General features: G+C 42.3%; 1 protein-coding gene across 1 annotated transcript in view; it reads left to right on the top strand.

Moving 5' to 3' along the window:
- Positions 1-14,427, top strand: part of TMEM163 (transmembrane protein 163) — a 101,851-nt gene extending 87,424 nt beyond the window's left edge. Inside the window, exons 6-8 of the mRNA XM_068408197.1 lie at positions 8,278-8,389; positions 12,816-12,957; positions 14,367-14,427. Of these exons, the coding sequence (XP_068264298.1) occupies positions 8,278-8,389; positions 12,816-12,957; positions 14,367-14,427 (315 nt within the window). The remainder of the gene's footprint in view (positions 1-8,277; positions 8,390-12,815; positions 12,958-14,366) is intronic.
- Positions 14,428-20,616: the final 6,189 nt, after the last annotated feature.

The following is a 20,616-nucleotide window of genomic DNA, read 5'->3' as shown; positions in this document are numbered from 1 at the left end:
TACAGAAGAAATATTGCAATGGAAGAGGTCTAAGGGAGCTTTCATGTCCCTTCCAGAGAGGATCTGTCTGTCATCTAACCTTACCTTGTATTTGCAGAGGTGCTTCATTTTCCTGTGGAGGCAAATTTGTGTGGGGGTGTGTGTGCAGACACAGTTTCTGCATGCATCAACACATATGCACAAGACACTTTATCAAGCTATGGCCTCCATTCTCATTTTGCCTGAAAATATTTTTAATTAAAGCTTTCATATTTTATGAATTGAGAGATGTGATGACATTTTCCACTTGTCTTGGAACATGTTAGTTTTGAAGGAAATCTTACTGTTTCTCTCCTGTTCTTATCCCATAGCTAGAATGCTCAGATATTGGGGTAGGATTTCCTGTAAAAAGTAGGAGTCCTGTATGTGCTGTACAGAGCCCATACAGTGCCCCCAGCCCTTCCCAGAGTTTTTAAGTGACACTTAGACTTTCTATGCACGTGCTGTACAGTGGATCTGCCCAAACACTGTGCATATGTTTGCAATGAGGAGTAGCTTGTGAACATGCTATTGTACACCTGGAAAACTTGAAAAAATATGGAAAGATCACAAAATCCAAAGAAAACAAATTTTTTTTTACAGGAAAGAGAGATGTGCCATTAATGTGTGGGAACCTTACAGCTACCAATGCCACTTCTTTCTGTGTTCTGCTCCTATTTTTTCTATAGCTGTGAATTTCTTGTATAGCTGTGAATCTTTATTCTTTGAGGGTCTGCTTCAGCATGACATGCCGCAGTTATTATTTCAGTTTCATATCATTGACCCCTAAGGAAATATTTCTCACTGATCAGATCTTTGTCTGTCTTTTTTTTTTCCCCCTCTCCTCTTTTTCTTTGTTCCTAATACACTTGCTGGAAGTGTTAGAAGAAGTAGGCCAGCTGCTCTTCTTTCTGGGGTGTTTGCAATTAAGATTTCTGATAATTTTAGCTGTTGTTCAGTGCACCTGACTTACAGAGCTAATCAGTGTTTGACATTTGGAATAGAAAACCTTCATTCTGTTAACCCTTCCACTTAATTTTAAATTAATATTTCTCGGATCATGTAATTTAAGGTGTTTTTTTCTACATTGTTGAGTGTTGAACCTAAAATAGAATCACTTCTTGTTGACTAAGAAATGATTTACTATGTTTTTTTTCACCTAGCTATCAGATTCAGAATATAGCCCCTATTACTCGCAGCATTTGTTCTCCAGCCTATGTTAGCCGTAATAAGATAATTCCCACTAGGAAAAGAAATTACCATTCCTTTATTGATGTTTCAGAGAGCTATATGCACAGCCAGTACTGACCCTGAGGATTTGATACGCACACATTTCATTATGAATGAGGAGGACTAGTGATGTTGCATGATGTTGATGACATCATGCTTGGATTTCTGTGTAAATTTTAGCAATTTTTTCATGTTTTGTTAATGTATTGAGAAAGGAGTCTAAAACTCAAATTAAGCATAGGTGTCCAGCATTGGTTTGCATTTGCATTGCTAGTCTTAATGCTTGCCATCTCCCTGACCATAATCCTTTTTCATTTGCCCCTTTACCTTCTTCATGTCAACTACTATATGGTCTTGGATAGTATAAATATAATTTAAGTGTTAATCGTGTATTTTATTTTGACTATTGCCACAAAGAATTGGCAGACCTTTTCTTGTTTATTAAAGAAGGCTAAAAAAAGCCCAACCCAGCCACACTGAGAATGACTGTTTTAATTTCACCTGGGGTTGTAAATCAATATCCATTTACTATTCAGTTACTGCTTGCATTTCCCTGGGTAATAGTATAACACATGTAATGTCAATGCAGTTTGGCATTTGTCCTCATTAGTATGGCAAAGGACACTTTTTTGCAAGGGCAAGCAAGCATCATGCCATATTTCTGACATTTCCTGCAGAACAAAGAAGGAAAAATATAATCAGTTTGTGTACAAAAGTCATGCAGCACATCCAATGTGGCGACTCCAGTGCTTTTATAAATGAAATCACTTGAAAGATTAGGCTGCGTGTAATTCTATCATATGCTATTGATTACAGTGGAAATGGGAAGGTACGGGTGGCACAGTGTAGCTTTATGAGTTCTAATATATTTACTAATTTAATAGTTTATAATAAATACATCATAAATGTATTTAACCATGTCAACAGTTGAATTATTGCTCAATAGCAATATAGCAAATAATACTTGTGATTATATAAGCATAAGTCCTTACACATACTTCCCCATACATTTCTGATCTCTCACGTATATATACATATATATAAAATTTATTGCTTACCATTTCAAGTCAAAGTACCATATACATTAATTATACATTAGAACCCTGTTTTATAATTGTTACCTATTATATATGGTTTGCTGTTTGGTCTTAAACAATTAATTTAGCCCTAAAATACACTTGCTTCTTACAGGTTGGTGAGAATGTTGTGAGTACTTGAACTAGTTGGTAAGCCACGGTTAGGAAGAACATAGCAGTCAGGCTTCACTCTGTTCAAGTGATGGATGGAAAGTCTTGTTTCCAGACTTTACCACACGGTGATAAGAAATAGAAGTCGGCAACTGCTAGCTGCTTGGTAGGCTCTGTGAAACATTTTGCTGGTCTCAATCCCCTACTAATGGGAGGAATGGCAGTCTCACTACAGGGTCACTTCTGAGGGTGGACAAATACCATTTTAAGGTATGTTTTATAGCTGTTTGATGCTACAACAGTGTAGATGAATTCTGGGAAAATGGGAAGCACGAGTGACCTGAGAGTTTCGAGCAGACCCTTTGCAGGAGCCCTAAGATAGTTCTCCGGAGGTCATAGCCCCTCGGTTCCTCCCCTGGTGCCCCCGCCATGGCACTCGGTGCACCCAATCTCTGTTATCCGTTCCTTGAAGAAGTGTTCTGTGCTGCGGTATTGCTTTGTCACAGCACTTCAGCACCAAAGGTACAAGTTCAAACATTCATAAGGTTTGGTTTTTTTTGTACTAATAATAGATCTTTGTATCTCCATGTGAAGAGACTGTCTCCTACTTGAGTCAGACACTGGGCTGTCAGTTTGTTTTCTGACAGTGAAGTGCAATTAAAACTCTTGTCCCTTTTGAAGTTAGCTGGTGAGAGAGACCCTCTGGCTTCCCAGAAGCTCCCTCTAGACTGATTACATGAACTATTTATTACTTAGGAGAAAGTGTGATAGAGATTTGGACTTTTTTTTGGAAGTGTTTGTATTAGAAACGTCTCTGTTACTCTCTATATAAACAGAATACTTCAGGGGGAGAGGGGGGAAAGCCAGTCCTTTTTGGTTAAGTAACGTGCTGAGCACAGGGGCTTTTAGTGATCTGACAGCCAGCGGGTCCAGAGGACGTGAGAGCTGCTGAGGGACATGGAGGAGCAGGAGGCAGTAGAAAGCATGTGGAGGTGGGGATGGGGAGCAGGGTCGCAGCAGGACCTGGTGAGCGCTGAGGAGGATGGTGACCAGTCACCTGGACTGAAGAAGGGTCATTGTCAGGACCTGTGAGACAGACAGTGAGTTGCAGAGATGGGCAAAATTAATATTTAACAACACAAACTCAGCTCAGTTTAGGCTAGCCATGACATTGCTCCTGCCAACAGCTTCTGTAGCGTTCCAGAAACATGTCCCTACCTTCTCAGCCAAGATGAGTAAGGCTCAGCAGAGAAGAGGTGCAACACCATGAGACATTGGCTTCTCTGAGAAGGAGAAAAATGGCATGAAAAAGGTGGTACCAGAAATTCTCAGCTCCCGTGGGAGTGGGGAGGTGGTTCAGCCTTTGGCTGTTTCACAGAGGAAGCTAAGGAGGGGGCAGAAACCTGCAGCTGTTGGGGGTAGGAGAAGCAGCTTGTCTTAGGGTTGCACTAGAATGAGCTACCAAAGAGGGCCAGAGAGGAGGATCTAACTCATAGTAGTGTATGTGTTGTGACCACTGGAAAGGAGCACTGAACATGCCTTCTTCCTCCCATACTGATGAATACCTTTCTACTCAACACTGTACACTTCAGGTGAAATGAGAACATTTTTACATCCCAGAAGTAGAAGTGAAAGGGCTGTAATTAAAGGAGAGGTGGCAGAGGGGACGTGCTAGAAATAAGATATGAAATCAGGGCAAAATTTTAGGGTCAGAATTAGTGAGATGCATTCTAGGAAAAGATTAGGAGCACAAATCAGCTGAAATTTAGTTACTAGGCTGGGAATTGTGTTAAAATACCTCCACCTAATGACCCAAGCACTGAAGCATCCCCTGTGGCTTTTTTTTTTAGTTTCTACAGTAGATTCAGAAAGAAATCAAAGTCACAACATCATCATCAACAAATTTTCCTTAAGCCATAAGTTTACTGCTGCTTTTGGTGAAGTCACATTTTTTGAAAACCCCTCTTCTCAGCTGCACTGGTGGGGACAATGCATTTGGATAAAGTGCAGGAAAGTGCCTGCTGACTTCTATTATTCCTTTCCTAGGACCAAAATAAAGAGCATCCTAGGAAAGCTTTATTTTGGGAAGCTGTCACAGCATATAAAATCTTGCATAAAATAAATCTTCAACAGGGACATTGCAGCTATTAGAGTGCTGTGTAATGAGATGGCAGTCCAGGATGGGCACCTCGCTTTATGTACAGTGCTGTTTTATACATGAAGCCATCTAATAAGATATATGTGTCTTTTAATTAAGGTCTCATGTACAGTGTAGTAGTAATGAGGGAATATGATGAAAAGAAATGGAAAAGGAAAGAGCTTTATTTACCACACTGAGAAGCCTTTATCATATGGAAATGATCAGAATTTAAATTTTTATCATCTGTCACAATTTGCTGCTGCTTTAATTAAAATAACACCAAGGACGTGTACAGTGAGTCTGGCTAGATGTGCTTCGTGCTCTTAATGACCGTCAGATGGGAAGGCGAGGGGTATGGAGAGGGCAGGACTGCGGGAAGGTCCGGAGGGAGATGGTGCCAGATGGCCAGGCTTATTTTATTAATTTAGATCTCCATTATGGCTTCTCTTTTCTTCATTCCTCCGAAGGATGGGTTAGTTTAATGGGAATCATTTCACAGCCACAGTATGATGTGTTTAACTCTTCAGAGCCCACATCTGCAAAGCTTTCTTTCTGAGCAGGTAGCCTCACTCTTCTTCTCCAGCTCTTGGGTGCCTGGACACCCAGAAAGCATCGCAAAGTACTGAGGAAAGTGAATTTAAAAGATTTTTTCCTTTGCAGTTTTGTCTTCGTGCAGCGTGTGCTCAGTTACTGCGGTATCTGCCTCCTCCCCGTGGCTGCTGCGAGAGCTGCACGCAATGGGAGAGTGATGGGAGAGATCATTTAGATTTAGGGGTTTAGAGAGAAAAACAGGAGTATCGTCTTCTGAAAATCTCATTGGCACAGTCTCTAAAGCAAGAAACTGCTGAGGCGTTTGCATTAAGAGCAGAGGTTTTTAATTTCTTCCCTTTCTGTGTCCACTGTGATAACAACGGAGCTGTCAGGTCTTCTGCGTCATCAGTGGTGATTGGGTTAGTATTAGCAAAAAAATGAGCTTGTCTTCCATGAGTCAATGAAAAAACCACCAAACTTATGAAGAATTTCTAGTTCCTGAATCCTCTATAAAAAGCCTCTTTGTTAGTGCACTTTATGAGTTGATTCACAAATCTGTATCATCACATTTAAGTCATTCCCGGATTCCAGTAAAGCGTCTAGACTAATTTTGATCACAACTGTATAGCCAGAACAAGCGGTAAAGTACATTTCCACATACTGTGAGTGACACATGCAGGGAAAAAAAACCCCTGAATTCACCCCAAAAATCTATGGTACATGTCATGACAAGAAAAAACCAAACCAGCTCAAAATAACCAAACCAGATCAAAATAATGTGCCATGCAGAGGATGAAACCTTGCACTATAACACAGGGAATGAGCCATAACATTTTCAAGATTCTGAATTAATACTTGGACTTTTGAACATGTGTCAATAACTTTCATAATCTCCTATTTGAGATTCGTAGTTTTTTCCAAGCTATGTGACTTTGTAGTTGTTTGCAGGTCCATCCCCAAGAATTTCATAGGTGTAGGAAGGCTGTGTTTTGTCAGACCCAGGCTGACAGTAGCATAACTTTTGATAGCAAAGTGATCTATGCTGTCACCTCTGCTGGGTCTGCAATGTTCAGTTTTGTGCTAATGACAAAGCTTGTGCTTTGCTGAGGAGGAAGATAAAGACAAGAGGCAGGGAGGCCTGGGAGCCATCAATAAGTTTTTGGAGAGTCTGTGCATCTCTAGACACTGGGCTGCATCTGGGATACAAACCTGCTCTCACACACTGTTCTGATTTTAAAGAACGAGTTTGACAACTTTCTTGTCAAAGGTCCTGGACTAGTGGTCTTTCAGGAGAGAGAATGGAGTCATAGGGAGTTTTCTTTGTAGGTTTTAATACATGCAAGTAAGAATTTCGCTACAGGTGAGCTAAATGGGGAGAGAAAGAGATCTATTTTAATGCGTCATACAGCATTTGCATAGTGCATCATACAGGATCATCCAGGTTGGATAGGGTTTTGAGCAACTTGGTCTGGTGGAAAGGTGTCCCTGCCAGTGGCAGGGGGGTTGGAACTAGATGATCTTTAAGGTCCCTTCCAACCCAAACCATTCTGTGATTCTGTGATTCTATATGATGAAGTAAGAGATCTCGTGTAGTCATTGAGCATTGGCAAGGGAGATGCAAGTGAAGCCCAGTGTTGAACTGTCGATTACTCCGTTGAGCACTCACCCAACACATGTTGCCTGTGGAAAGCTGGGGCTAGCCACTGGCCTGGGCACGGCTGAGAGCACATCAAGTTTGCACACCCTTTTGCAGTGCTCTTTTCATCCCCTTCTCACTCACCAGTTAGTGACTGAGGGGCCTTCATGCTCTTGAGAGCACCACCAGCAGGTTTGCTTGCCACGCTTACTGGTACAAATGATTAAAGTAAAAACCAAACTCGCGTGTCTATGGGAAGCTCACGTTCTGTATGAGGCACGGCACTCCTGACTGCGAACTCGGCAGGTTGGGATAGAGATGACCAGGTGGATGGAGCATGTAATTCATAATGAAATATTAGTTGAGATTAGATTAAGATCTCAAGACCAATCAGAATTTGTCAGGCTATCGAAGTTAAGTCTTTGGGTATGGTAAATGTACATTTCTGAGAAAGATGCACAAAATTTAGAGGCATGAATTTGACAAGGATCTCAAATTTCAAGTGTTTTTTGCAAAGCTTATCTTGACTTTTGTAGCTTTGGCATGATTTCAGATCTTCTGAAAGCTCCCAGCTTTCCGTGCTAGGCTGACAGCAAGCAAATATTCCCAGTCCTTCCTCAGTCCTTCCCTAGCACTCCAAAATTGCCTGGGTATTTTCCAGTCATTTCGTTGGAATAATTTTACAAATGCTTTTTATCCTACCTTTACCCAGTGCTTGAGTTCTCTTTTCTCACTGCTTCTATTTTACTCTCTCTCCCTCAGTGCATTTTGTCTTAATATTCAATATTGTAGCAGAACTAAAGAGAATGAGCTCGTGACTGAGACTGAATGAAGCAGACTTTGAAAATTATGTGACATAAAAAATTGTATAAAAATATATTGAATGATTTATTTAGGGATGTGAGTACACTGTACTGGTAATCTAATTCCCAGTATCTTCCTAAGCAGCTTTCGAAACCGTTTTTTGATTTCTTTGGGTTTTGAATTGCTGCTAAAATAATGAAAATGGATGGAGCCAATGATGACTTTGTACATCAGTATCAAAACTCTTACGGATGTAGCTTGGACCAAACTTTACCTTAGAAGAAGGAAACCAAGCAAAACCAAAGCAAGCACAGAATCAGAAACAATATTAAATGGTAATTTCTCACACTGAAAATCAACAAAGGTCTGTAAGTGGGATTCTACTCGCAAGCCTTTATCTTGCATATGGGGACTTCATTACTGATTGCATTAGACACTAGATTACTAGGCAGTCTGCAGTCAGTCCTGCAGGTATGTGACCTCCTGATTCTCAGGAATTTGGATCAATTCAAAATTTGTTGCTTGGAACCGTCATTAATTGTGTTTGCAAAAGCAATTACAGATGGCAATATAAGCAAAATAACCACCAGCTGTCATGAAAGTCAGGAAATTTTTTCTCAGGTTATATACTTCAGTGGCACAAATAATTGCACAATAACTAGGACTATTTGTCATTTAATATATGGAGCACAACCAGAAGATATACTAATGTCTGACATGTTTTCTTTCAGGATGATTTTCTGTACAGTGTCTCCGTTTTAAGTGGAATCCTTTGCACTGTCTTGGCAGTAATCAAATTTATGCTGGGAAAGGTCCTTACAAGCAGAGCACTGATAACCGATGGTGAGTGTGATGTTGACCCTGCTGCATTTATAGACTTGTCTAGGAAATGTTGTGGACACAGAGGATATGAGTGACCCCCCACATGAGGGCAACTGTGAAAGAGCATTGAAATGAGGTGGCCAATGGGAAATGGAAAAAAAGCCCCAAAAATGCAGAACAGTCTGTGGTACCGTTAACCTCTTATATAGATACCTCAGCTGCCATGGGCCTGTCTGGTGGAAGTCAAACAGTTGATGTATGGACAATAAGCAATAACAGAGAGTCAGAGGTACAGCATATAATAAATCAGATGTCTATTAGTCAGAGGTTAGACTACAGAGGGGGGGGATATGACACCAATTTATATAGCTTTGGCTAAGTCACATCTGTCCTCGCTGCCTATGCCTGGTAAACAATTTCATCCCTGCCGTTCAAACGAAGCAAGTCTGTTGCAGAAAACACTGCCCTGCCTCCAGCAGGAACCACAACCACCTTTCATACATACCCCGTGTAGATGTAATTTGCCACCACAGTGCTTTTCCTGCCGCTCAGCAGAGCTGGTGGAGCATCGCGTGTGTAAAACAAAACCTTTGCCTGCCGACTGCCCCGCGCTCCCCTGGCCCTGCCGGAGCTGGGCACAAGGTGAACCTCATCCGCTGTATCCTTAGAAGACCTCCCTGCCACTGCTCTGTTGGCTCAGGTGTTGGCGCCTGACTGTTGCTGGTTTTAAAGGTATGTTTAAAAGCATATTTTAAAGGTAGGTTCAGATACACCTCTTAGGACAAGGCTCAAGCTTGTGAATCTTCAGAAACCCACGGGGATCTACTCTGCAAACAAGTGAGGCCACAGTGATGGTGGAGGTTTCACAGCGCCCTACAAATCTCTACCAGATTTTATCTGTAAGCACAGGGCAGTTTGAAATGCTCTGTGAACATACACGGTAGGGCGTTAATGATTCATGGATTGTGGTACAGAAATTATTTTATTCCACTAAAGATGCCACTTTAAGGAAATTCAGTCTTCAGCTTACTCTAGAGATAAACACAATTGCTTTATTTTAACTAATTTAAACATACTCAGAATTTTTTGATGATGTGTGACGAGTATTTATATTTTGTATCATCCCACTTATATAAATACTTAATGAGCATTTATATTTTAAATACACAATAAGCAAAAAAGGAATCCAAATGGCAGTGCAGAGGCTACAACTCAGCTACTGCCTCCCTGCCTTTGTTATTTTCTCCCAACAGATCATGCTGTTCAGTGATCTTTTCTTTACTGTGGACTCTGCCACCCTAGGCATTTTGAAATAAAAAGACCTCCAACCTGCAAAAAGGATCCTGGAAAGGATCCTGGGAACTACAGACCAGTGAGTCTGACTGCCTTCGTTGTCAGACTGTTAGTGGGGCTTGTCGACCATCCCAGAACTCTGTCTAGGCAGGCAGATGCTTAACCTTCCCTTTAAAAAAATGTAGCTTGTTTCTAAAACAGAGCAGGTTTTTTTCAGACAAAATATTTGCTGAAAAATTCCTGAATAACTCTAGCTCTGAACTGGTCTCCTGTAGGACACAGAAATCTCTTCCCCCGTAATTACATCCTTGTGCTAATCATATTGCTTCTGAGCTGGAGATTGCTTATTCTTTGATTAAAAAAATTAGGGAATAAAGTATACAATTATCTCGCTCTGGTTTTCATCTCTCTTTTCTCTCCTTCACAACTGCTTTAGAAAATGTAGGAGCCTGATCTTACCATGTGTGGTTAAATATCTTCTTTCACAAGATATATTTGCATATATACTCGATTTATTAACAATCAGGAGGAGACAATATGTGGTTCAGCAGCTGAGACAGATTTTGCACTCCCTTGCATATCTTTTTTTTAGTGTTTTCTGTTTCCTGCTAATTTACCTCCTGCAATCACTGGCTGTAGACCAACAAACTGTTTTGAGTAACGAACAAGAGCATGCATTTTTCTTCCTGAAAAATAAGTTTATTTCCAAAACCGCAAATTCTCTCTCATACATGTCAATCTCTATTAACGATTTTTTAAAAGAATAATTTTGTTTTACAGTAGGGCTTGGCAACAATATCTCTTTAAAGCCTAAATGTATGAATCCTCATAAGGCAAAATATTATTTGTACAATTTGTTTGTAGCAAAAGGTCATGGCCTTTTGGATAATAAAACCAGCCGGTTCCTATCTTGAATTTTGCACCATCTCGGAGGACAAATGCGGATACGTGACAATTAGGTGATGTCAGCCAGCTTTCCTGTAGGTTTTAGATTCCTGTTTCCTTCCCAGATGTAGCCACCTGTTTTTCCCTCTGCCAGCCTTGCGCACAGAACACGGTGTCTGGGTTAATACCTGCAGCCATTACATGGCTTCCTGCCACACTGGCAAAGGTTTGACTGAATGGCAGTCAGGAAGAGACAATTTTCTTTTTAAGTAGCTTTTAGATCATTTGGAACCATCAGCCTATAATGGCAAGTAAATTTATTATTCCTGCCTTTTGCATATCATGCTCATGGGTTCTGACTTAAGCTGGAGCAGGGGAAGTAACACTGGTTTAAATTCATAGTTAATTAAATTATACTTAATGATGTTCTTTATATATACACACAATATATATTTGATTGACATGCATTAGCAGTGTAAGTTATATTGCCTGGGAATAAAAAAGGATCAGGATTCTTCTAGACTAGAAAAAAACCCAACTCCTTTTCTTTGCAGGGCTGGAAGCCTGAAACCTTCGTATGCCCCGTTCTGCCACAGACCTGCTATGTACCACGTGCTGGTCCGTGCCAGGGTTTCCTTTGCATTTAAGTACCTACGGACAGGGAGCTGGTGAATCTTAATCACAACACTGATGGTTTAGACAAGCATTGCAGCTATAGGGATACCTAGGAAAGGACAATTTTTAGCTACACCTTTCAGAAAGACTTAACATGAGTTAGGTGTGGACTGGCTGGGAGAGGCCTGGATCAAAGGAGGCGTTCAGGAATACGTGTCGTGTATGTGGTTGGTGCCAGTCATGGGGAACTGGAAAAAAACTGGCCAAGTACTACAAGAAGCAGCTGGCTAGAGTTGACTCACCGAGCAAGGCAGAATATTTCAAGTTTGATTTTTCCATTTGTCAGCTAGGTAAATATTATCTGTATCTACCAAACGAATGCATGCATTATCAGGGACATTTTTTTTTTTTTTTTTGCAGAACAACAGTGATGCCTTTTGGGTTATTGAGAAAAAAAAAAATAAATCAGAAAACAGGAATTTGGGGAAAGAAAGTGAATACCTGCAATGACTAAAAAAAAAAAACCAAACCAAACCAATAACCAATCAAACAAGAGTTGAAGGAAAAATGGCATTAATTCTTCTAAAAAGTCTGGGAGAATTTTGAAGGGACAATCTTGGAGACAAAGAGAAAGGGTTTTAAAAAGAAAGAAGAATCTAAAAGGATGTTCATAAAAATTGTGAATATTGGATAAGCTATGCCTAAGCCGTAAATGGAAAATATTCCTAGGATTATCCTGTATGACTTCCCTAATGCATTCAGCTGTGTGTGCAGCTTTAAGCTATAGTGCCCAATACATGTAAGTAAATACATGGAATGGGGTAAAAAGCTTCAAGAGAAGCTCTTTGAAATGTTACTGTGCAAAATCATTGTCCTTTTCATGAGCTCTGTGGGTATACTGGACTCCAGTTTGCTCTTTTTCAGAGAATGTGAGAGCCTTTGGGTACATTATGAAGTGGCCTTGGAAGGTCTAATGGAAGGTCTGTTTGCCCCTGCAGCAATGGTACATGTGTTATGAAGAGGTTCTTTGGAAGATAACCAGGCTACAGCAGTTGTACTCAGGGCTGCAGCCAGCCAGCCCCTCTTTTACAGCTCACAGATCCTTCGTTCATGACAGTAAGCTACAAGAGAGAGAAGTCAGAGGCAACATGCAGCAGGTCCAGCGGTTTGAAGGAACACTGCTGTTTGGAAAGTTAGCATCAGGAGGTGCAAGGCGTCTGAAACAAAGAGCAGCCAGAATTGGGATTTGGAACTAAACAAAGAATGAAAAAATTGAGGCCGACCAAATCAAGACACACAGTACAGGGAAATTAATGTAAAATTAATTATATCAGCCAGGATGAGTGACGGAGTTCTTAAACACTGGTCAGACACCAGCTATTCTGTGTGTTATTTGTTGAGATGAAGCGTGGCAAAGAGCTCTGGCTGACTGCAGGTGAACAAATTGCACCACCTCCTCCTTACTGCAGTGCAACACCACGTAGGCACCACTGTGTAACGTCTCCTGAGGGTCTGTGCCCTCTCTGGTGGCACGGGTATAACACTGCCTTGGCTCCCTACAGATCATCACCTCTTCTTGGGCGAGATGGTTAAAGCAAATTCCTTGAGATTTGGTTCTTCCTTTAATTGGTTATTTTTTTTTCCCCCCTTCTAGGTTTCAACTCTCTTGTAGGTGGAATAATGGGATTTTCCATCCTTCTTAGCGCAGAAGTTTTTAAACACAATTCTTCTGTCTGGTTTCTGGATGGCAGTACAGGAGTTTTAATTGGACTTACAATATTTGCCTATGGAATGAAGTGAGTATCTCCTGCTAGCAGGTATGTATGTATGTATGTACAGCAGACGGGCTGTCTGTTTAATGTAATAATAAGCCATAGCTCTTAAAAGCTTAATAGCTCCAGAAAAATCAGTCACGGGAAGTGGTTAGACTAGCTGCCGGTACTGAAGCAGTGTGCGGAAAGGGATAAAAGCTTGTGTGTCTCACATCGCTTGGAAGGAGACCTTGACTTAAAAAGAAATGGGAATAATTTTAGAAGACTTTTGTATACCTGAATTTGGCAATACAAGGTTTGAAATATTTGAAAAATAACCAGAAATCTTGGATAAAATCAGTCCCTGTGGCTTTTATGGCACATTTCTAAGCACTGCTTTTCCCCAAAGAAAGTCTAGGTTACAGGTAAGGTGCCCAAGGTTAGAGACTGACCTTGCTAGTGATTTCCATCCTAGCCCTACCCTATAGCGACTTCTGAATGCAAGGTGAGCCAGTGGTGTTTCAAGTGTTGTTTCTATTGAATTTTAAGATGCTCTCTTGATTCACGACACCAGAAATAGAATAAAATCAAATGAAGCTCTGCCATGCGCTTCATTGCTGCCACAGTTTCTCTTGGCTTTATGGGATCTAACTAAGGGGTTTGCATTTTATCCCCCTTTCTGCCGTAAGAGAAAGGGGGAGAAGCAGCGTCTTGGTTAATTGGAATCGTGCCTGTTCAGAAGCAGACCTCGGCCAGGCTGCGGTAAGCTGTCAGCTAGAAGCTGTGGGGTTTTTAACCTGGAAAATTAAATTAACATTTTAATGGGGAATACCATTCTTGGAAAAATCACTATAATCACTCTCTCCATTGTAAAACTAGCTGTTCTGGAAAACTGTAGGGGCAAAGCTGTACAAAAGTGTTTATTTGAACATACCAAACGGCATCAGAAACGTTTTGTACAGCCACAGAAACTTGTGCTACATACCTGCTCAACAGTGTGCTCAGCCCCTGTGTCCCCACGAGCCAACAAAGGCTAATGAAGGATAAAACCAAACTCTGTTTTGGCAACTCCCTGATTTCACAGTTTGAAACCACTGCACTTCTCCTCTACTGTTAGATACCTTCTCCCAGCAGCGGCCTGGGGTGGAACAGGTTGCTACAACAGGCCCTTTTCCACTAATCCCTCCAGGGCTTCTCCAGCCCCAAGTCCCCGCCGCTGTGCGTTTCAGTTTCCACGCTCCCCCAAGGACAGCCTGGCTCCACACCGTTCGTGCTCCACTCCCTTGTGGGGCGGATTTAATTCTGATCAGGAGAAAGCGAGATAAGGCTGTTACTATATCTGTGTTCTTTCTAATTCATAAAAATAAATTAAAATTTGTAAGTAAATGGAACATCCTGGTTCCAGGGCTTTCCTTTGTGTCTCTGCACCAACACTCCTGTGCTTTCCTCTGCAGGTTGCTTATCGATATGGTACCCCGCGTGAGGCAAACGCGCCACTATGAAATGTTCGAGTGAAGCTGACGCCCTCTCCTCTGTCAGGACTGTAGCACTACAGCATCCGACGTTTTGGCAAGTGGTGCCAATGGTATTTTACTAAATACGCAGTTTGTTTCCCGTGGTCTGTTTCTGTTGAAGTTTGTTTTAATGGGAGATCTCTGTAAAACTGGCATATGTGCACACTGCTTGCGGTTCAGCGAAACAGCGGCGTTTTTATTTTCAAGTACGCTATTGATTCCTGTGACAATAGAAAACATGCAGTTTGCAGTTTTAACCCAGCTGCCATGTTGTATATTCCAGAGTGAAAGTGTTCTTAATGGTGTGATAAGCCTGTGGGTAAAGAAGTGCCAGTTTCAGATCATTTTTTTTTTCTTTCCCCTCTGGACTGTATTTTCCCAAGCACATGCTGTAACAGAAGTACAATCCTTGCTAACCTCTTCGGCTAACAGAGTATCCTGTGTAGAGTCTGGACACCAAGAGCTGTGTTGCTTACAACACCTAAGTAGCTACTTCCTCCCCTCCATTCAAATAGAAGCAGAGAAAGAGCGGGTACAAACCTTTCTGTCATCAGAGAGATACTTCATTTTAATCCTAAATTAACTGAAATGATCTCTCTTCAATTTAAATTTTATTTTTTTCTTAACAAGACACTGTTCGTAGCTTTGCATGGACCAAACAAGCACACACAGTATTACTGTACAGACCAAAGCCAAACAGTCGTACAAGGACGAGGAGCTGCTTGAGGAATGGGATTTTCGTCCTCTCTTATACTATGCGCAGAGGTACCAGCGTGTGTGAGTGTGTGGTTGCTCTGTAGGCTGACGATGGAACAGCAGAGGATCAATCTGGTGGTGAGATACAGATCTATTAGATTTAGATTGTCCTGTAAAGTGTTGCTCACCTTCCATCACGCATCTTATATGTTACTTAATTAATAGCAGGTTAAATGATCAAAGAATCTTGATGTATAATCAATAAAACTGGTATCTATTTTATACAGTATCTGTAAGTAACATTTGAAAACTATTTCCAGAATGTATCATAGAACAAAGTCTTCCTGTATAGCAGCCTATTAAACTGGATTCTCTGGCTATATCCATTTTCTCTTCATTTTATATATTCCAGGTTGGTTTTCACAACACAGAACCAGTATTGTTGCTTCTGTTTATCACAGGTGGATAAAAAATACAGTCCACCATCAAGTTTGAAATAGGAGCACGGTAAGTAGCCAAGCAGCTAGAAATGGGCATTTCTAGCTACACAACAGACTATGTAAACTAGAGTAGATGTACAATTAGACTGTTCCGTGATTGACGTACAGTGGGGACACTGATTGTTTTACTGGTGCCTTGTGATGCTAAAACTGTATTTCCCATCATATGTCACTTAGCAGGTTCTCAGCCAGAGCCTTAAGGATCTTTAGTAAAAGCCAACTCCAAATGATAGGGGTAGGAAGAGACCACCCAAAGGTTTCACTGACCTGACAGTCCCTATATGAGGTGCACAGTATTGGAAAAATGACACTCAGTTCTGCTTGAAACATAAAATTCTTTACGGCAAAATGAATTTTGTTCTGCTGCTATAGTTTGTTTCCTCATATTTTGGATCAATTAAGTTTGTATAAATATTCGTATGCAAACTTTGTAATACCGTTGCTATCAGTGCTGATGCTGCTTGTGCCTTGCTCTCACAGGATGATGGTAGGGATCAGCATGTGTCACTCAGCAGTAAGATGAAAGTCAGTCAGTCCAACGCTTGACAAGACAAAGGAGGTACTTCATAAATGCGTTCAGCAAGGGCTCCAGAAAGACCGTAAAGTGTAGGAGTCGTCACTGTACTCATCACAGGTGGATTTTTAAATATCAAATACCACCCAAGACCCTTTCTTCCTACACAAGTACCTAATTTGTTATGCTTTTGCTTCATCCTGAGATTTTCCCATTATGCTGGTTCTGTAATGCATAGTTCCATGAAGTGAGCTGTGGAACAGGTATTTCCCCACTGATTAACTGATTAACTAGCTTTTGTCAAGCACCTTCAGCCTCAGCATCATAGAACCAGAGCCTGAACATAGCTATATCAGACATTTCATGGGTTTTGTTAGTTTTATTAGTGCTGTTTACCCTCTTCTGCCTCTCCAGGGGCTTTATTACGTCTCCAGTCCCATTGCTGGTTGTTAGAATGACACTTGGGAACTACTGGAAGTGCTGCTCTGCAGGGCCATGGGCTCCAGCAGCCTGGTTGGGGCAGAGGCCAGCGCCAGCTGCTTCTGAAGGAAAGCGAGGAGGTGTAATTGGTTGTGGCAAGATACTGAGCTCCTGCTGCTACCTTTGCAACACAGAAGTCCTCGACCATTGAAAGTATGTAGGACAGTCAAACCAACACCCAGCACAAACATTAAATAATGTTGTTAAAATGCTGGGTGTAAACAGGAGCACAGGACCAGGCAGATCATGCATGAAGCAAAGCGAAACACTGAGTAAATCAAGTGTCACACTTCTTGCTGGGACTCGGGAATGCTCTTAGAGGATGTTTGTAAGTACAGACTCCAGCTGCGTAGCCTTTGAAAAGGAGATGTGGTTAAACAAGTTAATCATACTTTTTCTTATCAGATTAATTTAAACCAATTGCAGAAACTTTACAGTTACCACAGGTGCTTCAAAGCATTTCTGGTATTAGCAGGTAAATACAAGAAAATAACTGAAATACTTGTGCTACTTCAAAGGAAAAGACCAGGAAATAATGATACTGAGAAATGAAAACAAATACATGCTGATGAAGCCAGGGAGCATCAGGGAGGCTTTGTATGGTACATGACAATAGGAAAGAAAAATAACTGCTCACCCAGTTTACTGAGACACTCAGCTCTAGCCAGCCACACCCAAAGGTAACGTGCTGTATTAGTTTTCTTTATTAAACATCTGTGCCATTTGGTTTTTCTATCTATGAGCTAACAAGTGTGCTTCCAGCTAAGTTAAGTGAGAGTGGAATAGCTCAAAAGCTGAAATAGCTCAAAAGCACTTGGACCGATCACCTCAAACTTGGCACTGGCCAACATCCTGCTTTGCTTGGGGATCGCAGGCCGCGGAAGCGTGACAGCACTGCCAAATGCTCTTTGTTGTGCACAGGATGCAAGGAAGGAGCTTCAGTGTTCATGCAAGGAACAGCGCTGGCCAGGACAGAGACTGCAAACTGACACTGACTGAAGTCTGGCCAAACACGGAATTGCAAATTAATGCCTGAAAGTGACAACGAATCTGAGCAGATGCTCTGTGTTTGGCCATATTGTTCAGCAGAAAAGGCAGCTACTCACAGTCAGGATTGCACCAGCTGCAGTCTGGAATCCCAAGCCATGCCCCCCACACACCAGGTAGCCATGAAGTGTATTTTAATAATGGATAATGATAATGTGCCATTTCTAGCTAAATGCCAAATTTTTTGAATGCAGATTGTCATTAAGAAATTGCTAGCTTACCATCCCTTGCTGATGTAGTGCCATTTCCCTCCCAGCACTAGTAGGTAAACCATAAATAAGCATGAGCCAACCATGGTGGGTAAATGGAGCCGCAAAAGCAGCTCCTTGCTGAAAATTATATTCCAGAAATGGACTGGAAGCAACGACCCCAGAGAAGCAGCTCCTCAGACATGGGCAAATTCAGCTCTAGGTATACCTGCAGCGGGGAGTGTACCACAGAGTTGCTCACCACTAACAATACCATTTGCATTTCTGCAATCCCAGCTGCCTGAGAAAACAGCGTAGATGTTTCTGGCATCATTTGTTTGCGGGCCAGCTCATGGAGATGCTAGGTCACGAGACGAGGAGTAAGCCGTACTAATACACAAAAGCAGGAATGTTTGTTCCCAACCTGGCGATGCATTTGTCCTAGGCAGTCATATATACTCAAGAAACGTCTTCACTACCCATTTTGTTTTGAAGTCTCTGAGGACAGAGTATTAGAGGGCCATGATAGCAGCAACTGGCCTCTGCAGCCACAGAGATGAAGAAACGCTGAAGCTGCTTGACCAGAGACCAGCCCTGGGTGCACAGACTTCTGTAATGGCCCAGCCAGAGCCTGCAGGTAGGCAAGTGGTTTGCTGTGCTCACAGCATCTGTAACTTCTCACCGCTGCTCCTAGGAGTCTGCTGCAGTCTGTGTGAGGTGCAGTGCCGCCACGTGACCCGAGCCTCTGGCTGTGTTGATTGAGTACCAGTAACTAAGCAGGAGTAGCACACAAAAACACATTCCTGCGGCCTGGCGTGTGGGTCCGGCTTATGCAACTGGAAAGCAGAATTAAATCAAATAGCAGACAAGCCAGGGACATTTCCCTCTCCTGTTCCTCCCACGTTTGGGAGCTGCCGTCTTCCTTTCAGCCCTCAGATCAGGATTTGAGGCAGCACTGAATGGTTCTTGACTTTCACCTGTGCGGTGCTACTCACTGTGGTCAGCAAGGCAGCTCCACTGGCAGCCTCCGGCCTGCTCACTGGGAGCGTGCGAGAGCAGGAGGTCAGGAGAACCCCAGTGTGCAGGTACAATGGGGGCTGACACGGGTGCCACCAAAACCACTCAGGTGCAGGGAGGCTGAGAGCGCATTTTACCCAAAGCCTGCCCAGAAGGGCTACTCTTTTCCCCATTAGTTTGGCAACTAACTAGGAAACAGCCCCTTTTGTCAGCTCACGCTGTTGCCACCAACCCCAGTATTTTTTCTGAACTCACCTCTTCATGACACAGGCCTTATGGGATTGTCACCTGTCACCTCATCACAGAGCAAGGCCTGCAGTAAAGTGACACCTATTCAAAAATGACCAAGTGGCAACAAATACCAACCTCCTTTTACAGGGCTGACCCATCCAGCAGGATCCAAGCCTGCAGCGTGGCCTTGGGCACATCACATTGATTCCTCCCTCCTGTGGAGGTGAGGAGGAAATTAAAGCCAAGAGGGGTCGCCAGTGACTAGCAGCTTCTACTTCAAAGCTCCACTGTACTTACGTTGTGAGCAGCAGTTGTTACTTGCTGAAACACCAGAGGCTCGTACCTTGGTACGTTTTCTTTAGAGGAGCTGTTACGGTTTCAGCAGTTTTTGTCCAGCACGTTTTGCTTTTCAGTTTCCCTTCTCACAGATGTGCACGAGGCAGACGCCTTCAGCCAGCCAGCGCTCCTCCGAGGTCCTGCAGCAAGCCTCCTGGGAGGAAACACCTCCCACCCAGCCAAGGGGCCACAAGACAAAACAAGACATACAAGTGAGACTTCACAGCTGGAGCCTGTTCAGTGCAAACAATATTCAATTTTTTGGCAACAAAGATCTACCACTAGGATTTTAGTTAAATGCAATCTCCATAATCAGTAAAATAATGAAATGTGCAAGCCCTGACAACCACAAACATAAATATGGGGCATCATAAGACAGTAAACTGGGATGCTCCGTCTCTTGCACGGTGGAGGAAGCGTCAGTGTGAGTGAGGCTTTTGAGAGCTGCACAAAGTCCTGGCAAAATGTTTCCATCTGTGGACTCTACCAGATGGAGTTTGACTGAAACAGTCTTAAGCGTGTGAGAGTTCAAGTATTTAGTACTGAAGCTCCCCCAATGATCTTTCCAATACAGCTGCATGGTGGTTTTTTTATTCCAAGTTCAAATTTTCATACATTTTTTTCCCATTATGTGACTGCAACACAGCCCACATCTGACTCTCGCTGCTCACCAGTTTACAGATGTCTCCTTATAACGTCAAAGCTGAACAGTAATTAGGGGAATGAAACAGGAAGGAAAACGTTCCCAAAAATAACCAGAACAAGGGACTGACTGAGCAGTGTCCTCTGCTAACTCATTTTGATGTCAGGAAACATTTGGGATGTGTGGTATGTTGAATAGCAACATGGAACCAACAAAATCTTCACCCATTTTAATCTAAGGTGAAGTATGCCAGGGAAATACCCATAAAAAGGGGTGACTGGTGAAGGATATTCATGTACTCTACCTCACTGAGATAGTAATAAAAGGCTCTGGCAGGAGCACCGCCAGCACTGCGCAGCAGGAAACCATCGTGTGTAGCCACGATGCCTTGAACTCCCTCATCCTGGCAGTGAATTGATCATGCAAGCAGACAGCCAAAGCCAGGTCACAAACCCTCTCCCCGCCTGCAGGCACGTCACCTTCCCACTTCAGTTTGACATTTTTATGTATGCCATTGCTTACCAGTGTTGTGTGGCAT

Source organism: Nyctibius grandis, chromosome 9, assembly GCF_013368605.1.
Source record: "Nyctibius grandis isolate bNycGra1 chromosome 9, bNycGra1.pri, whole genome shotgun sequence".
Taxonomy (NCBI): Eukaryota; Metazoa; Chordata; class Aves; order Nyctibiiformes; family Nyctibiidae; genus Nyctibius; species Nyctibius grandis.
The sequence above is the reverse complement of the archived record's forward strand: the minus strand, read 5'-3'. Positions and strand labels throughout refer to the sequence as shown.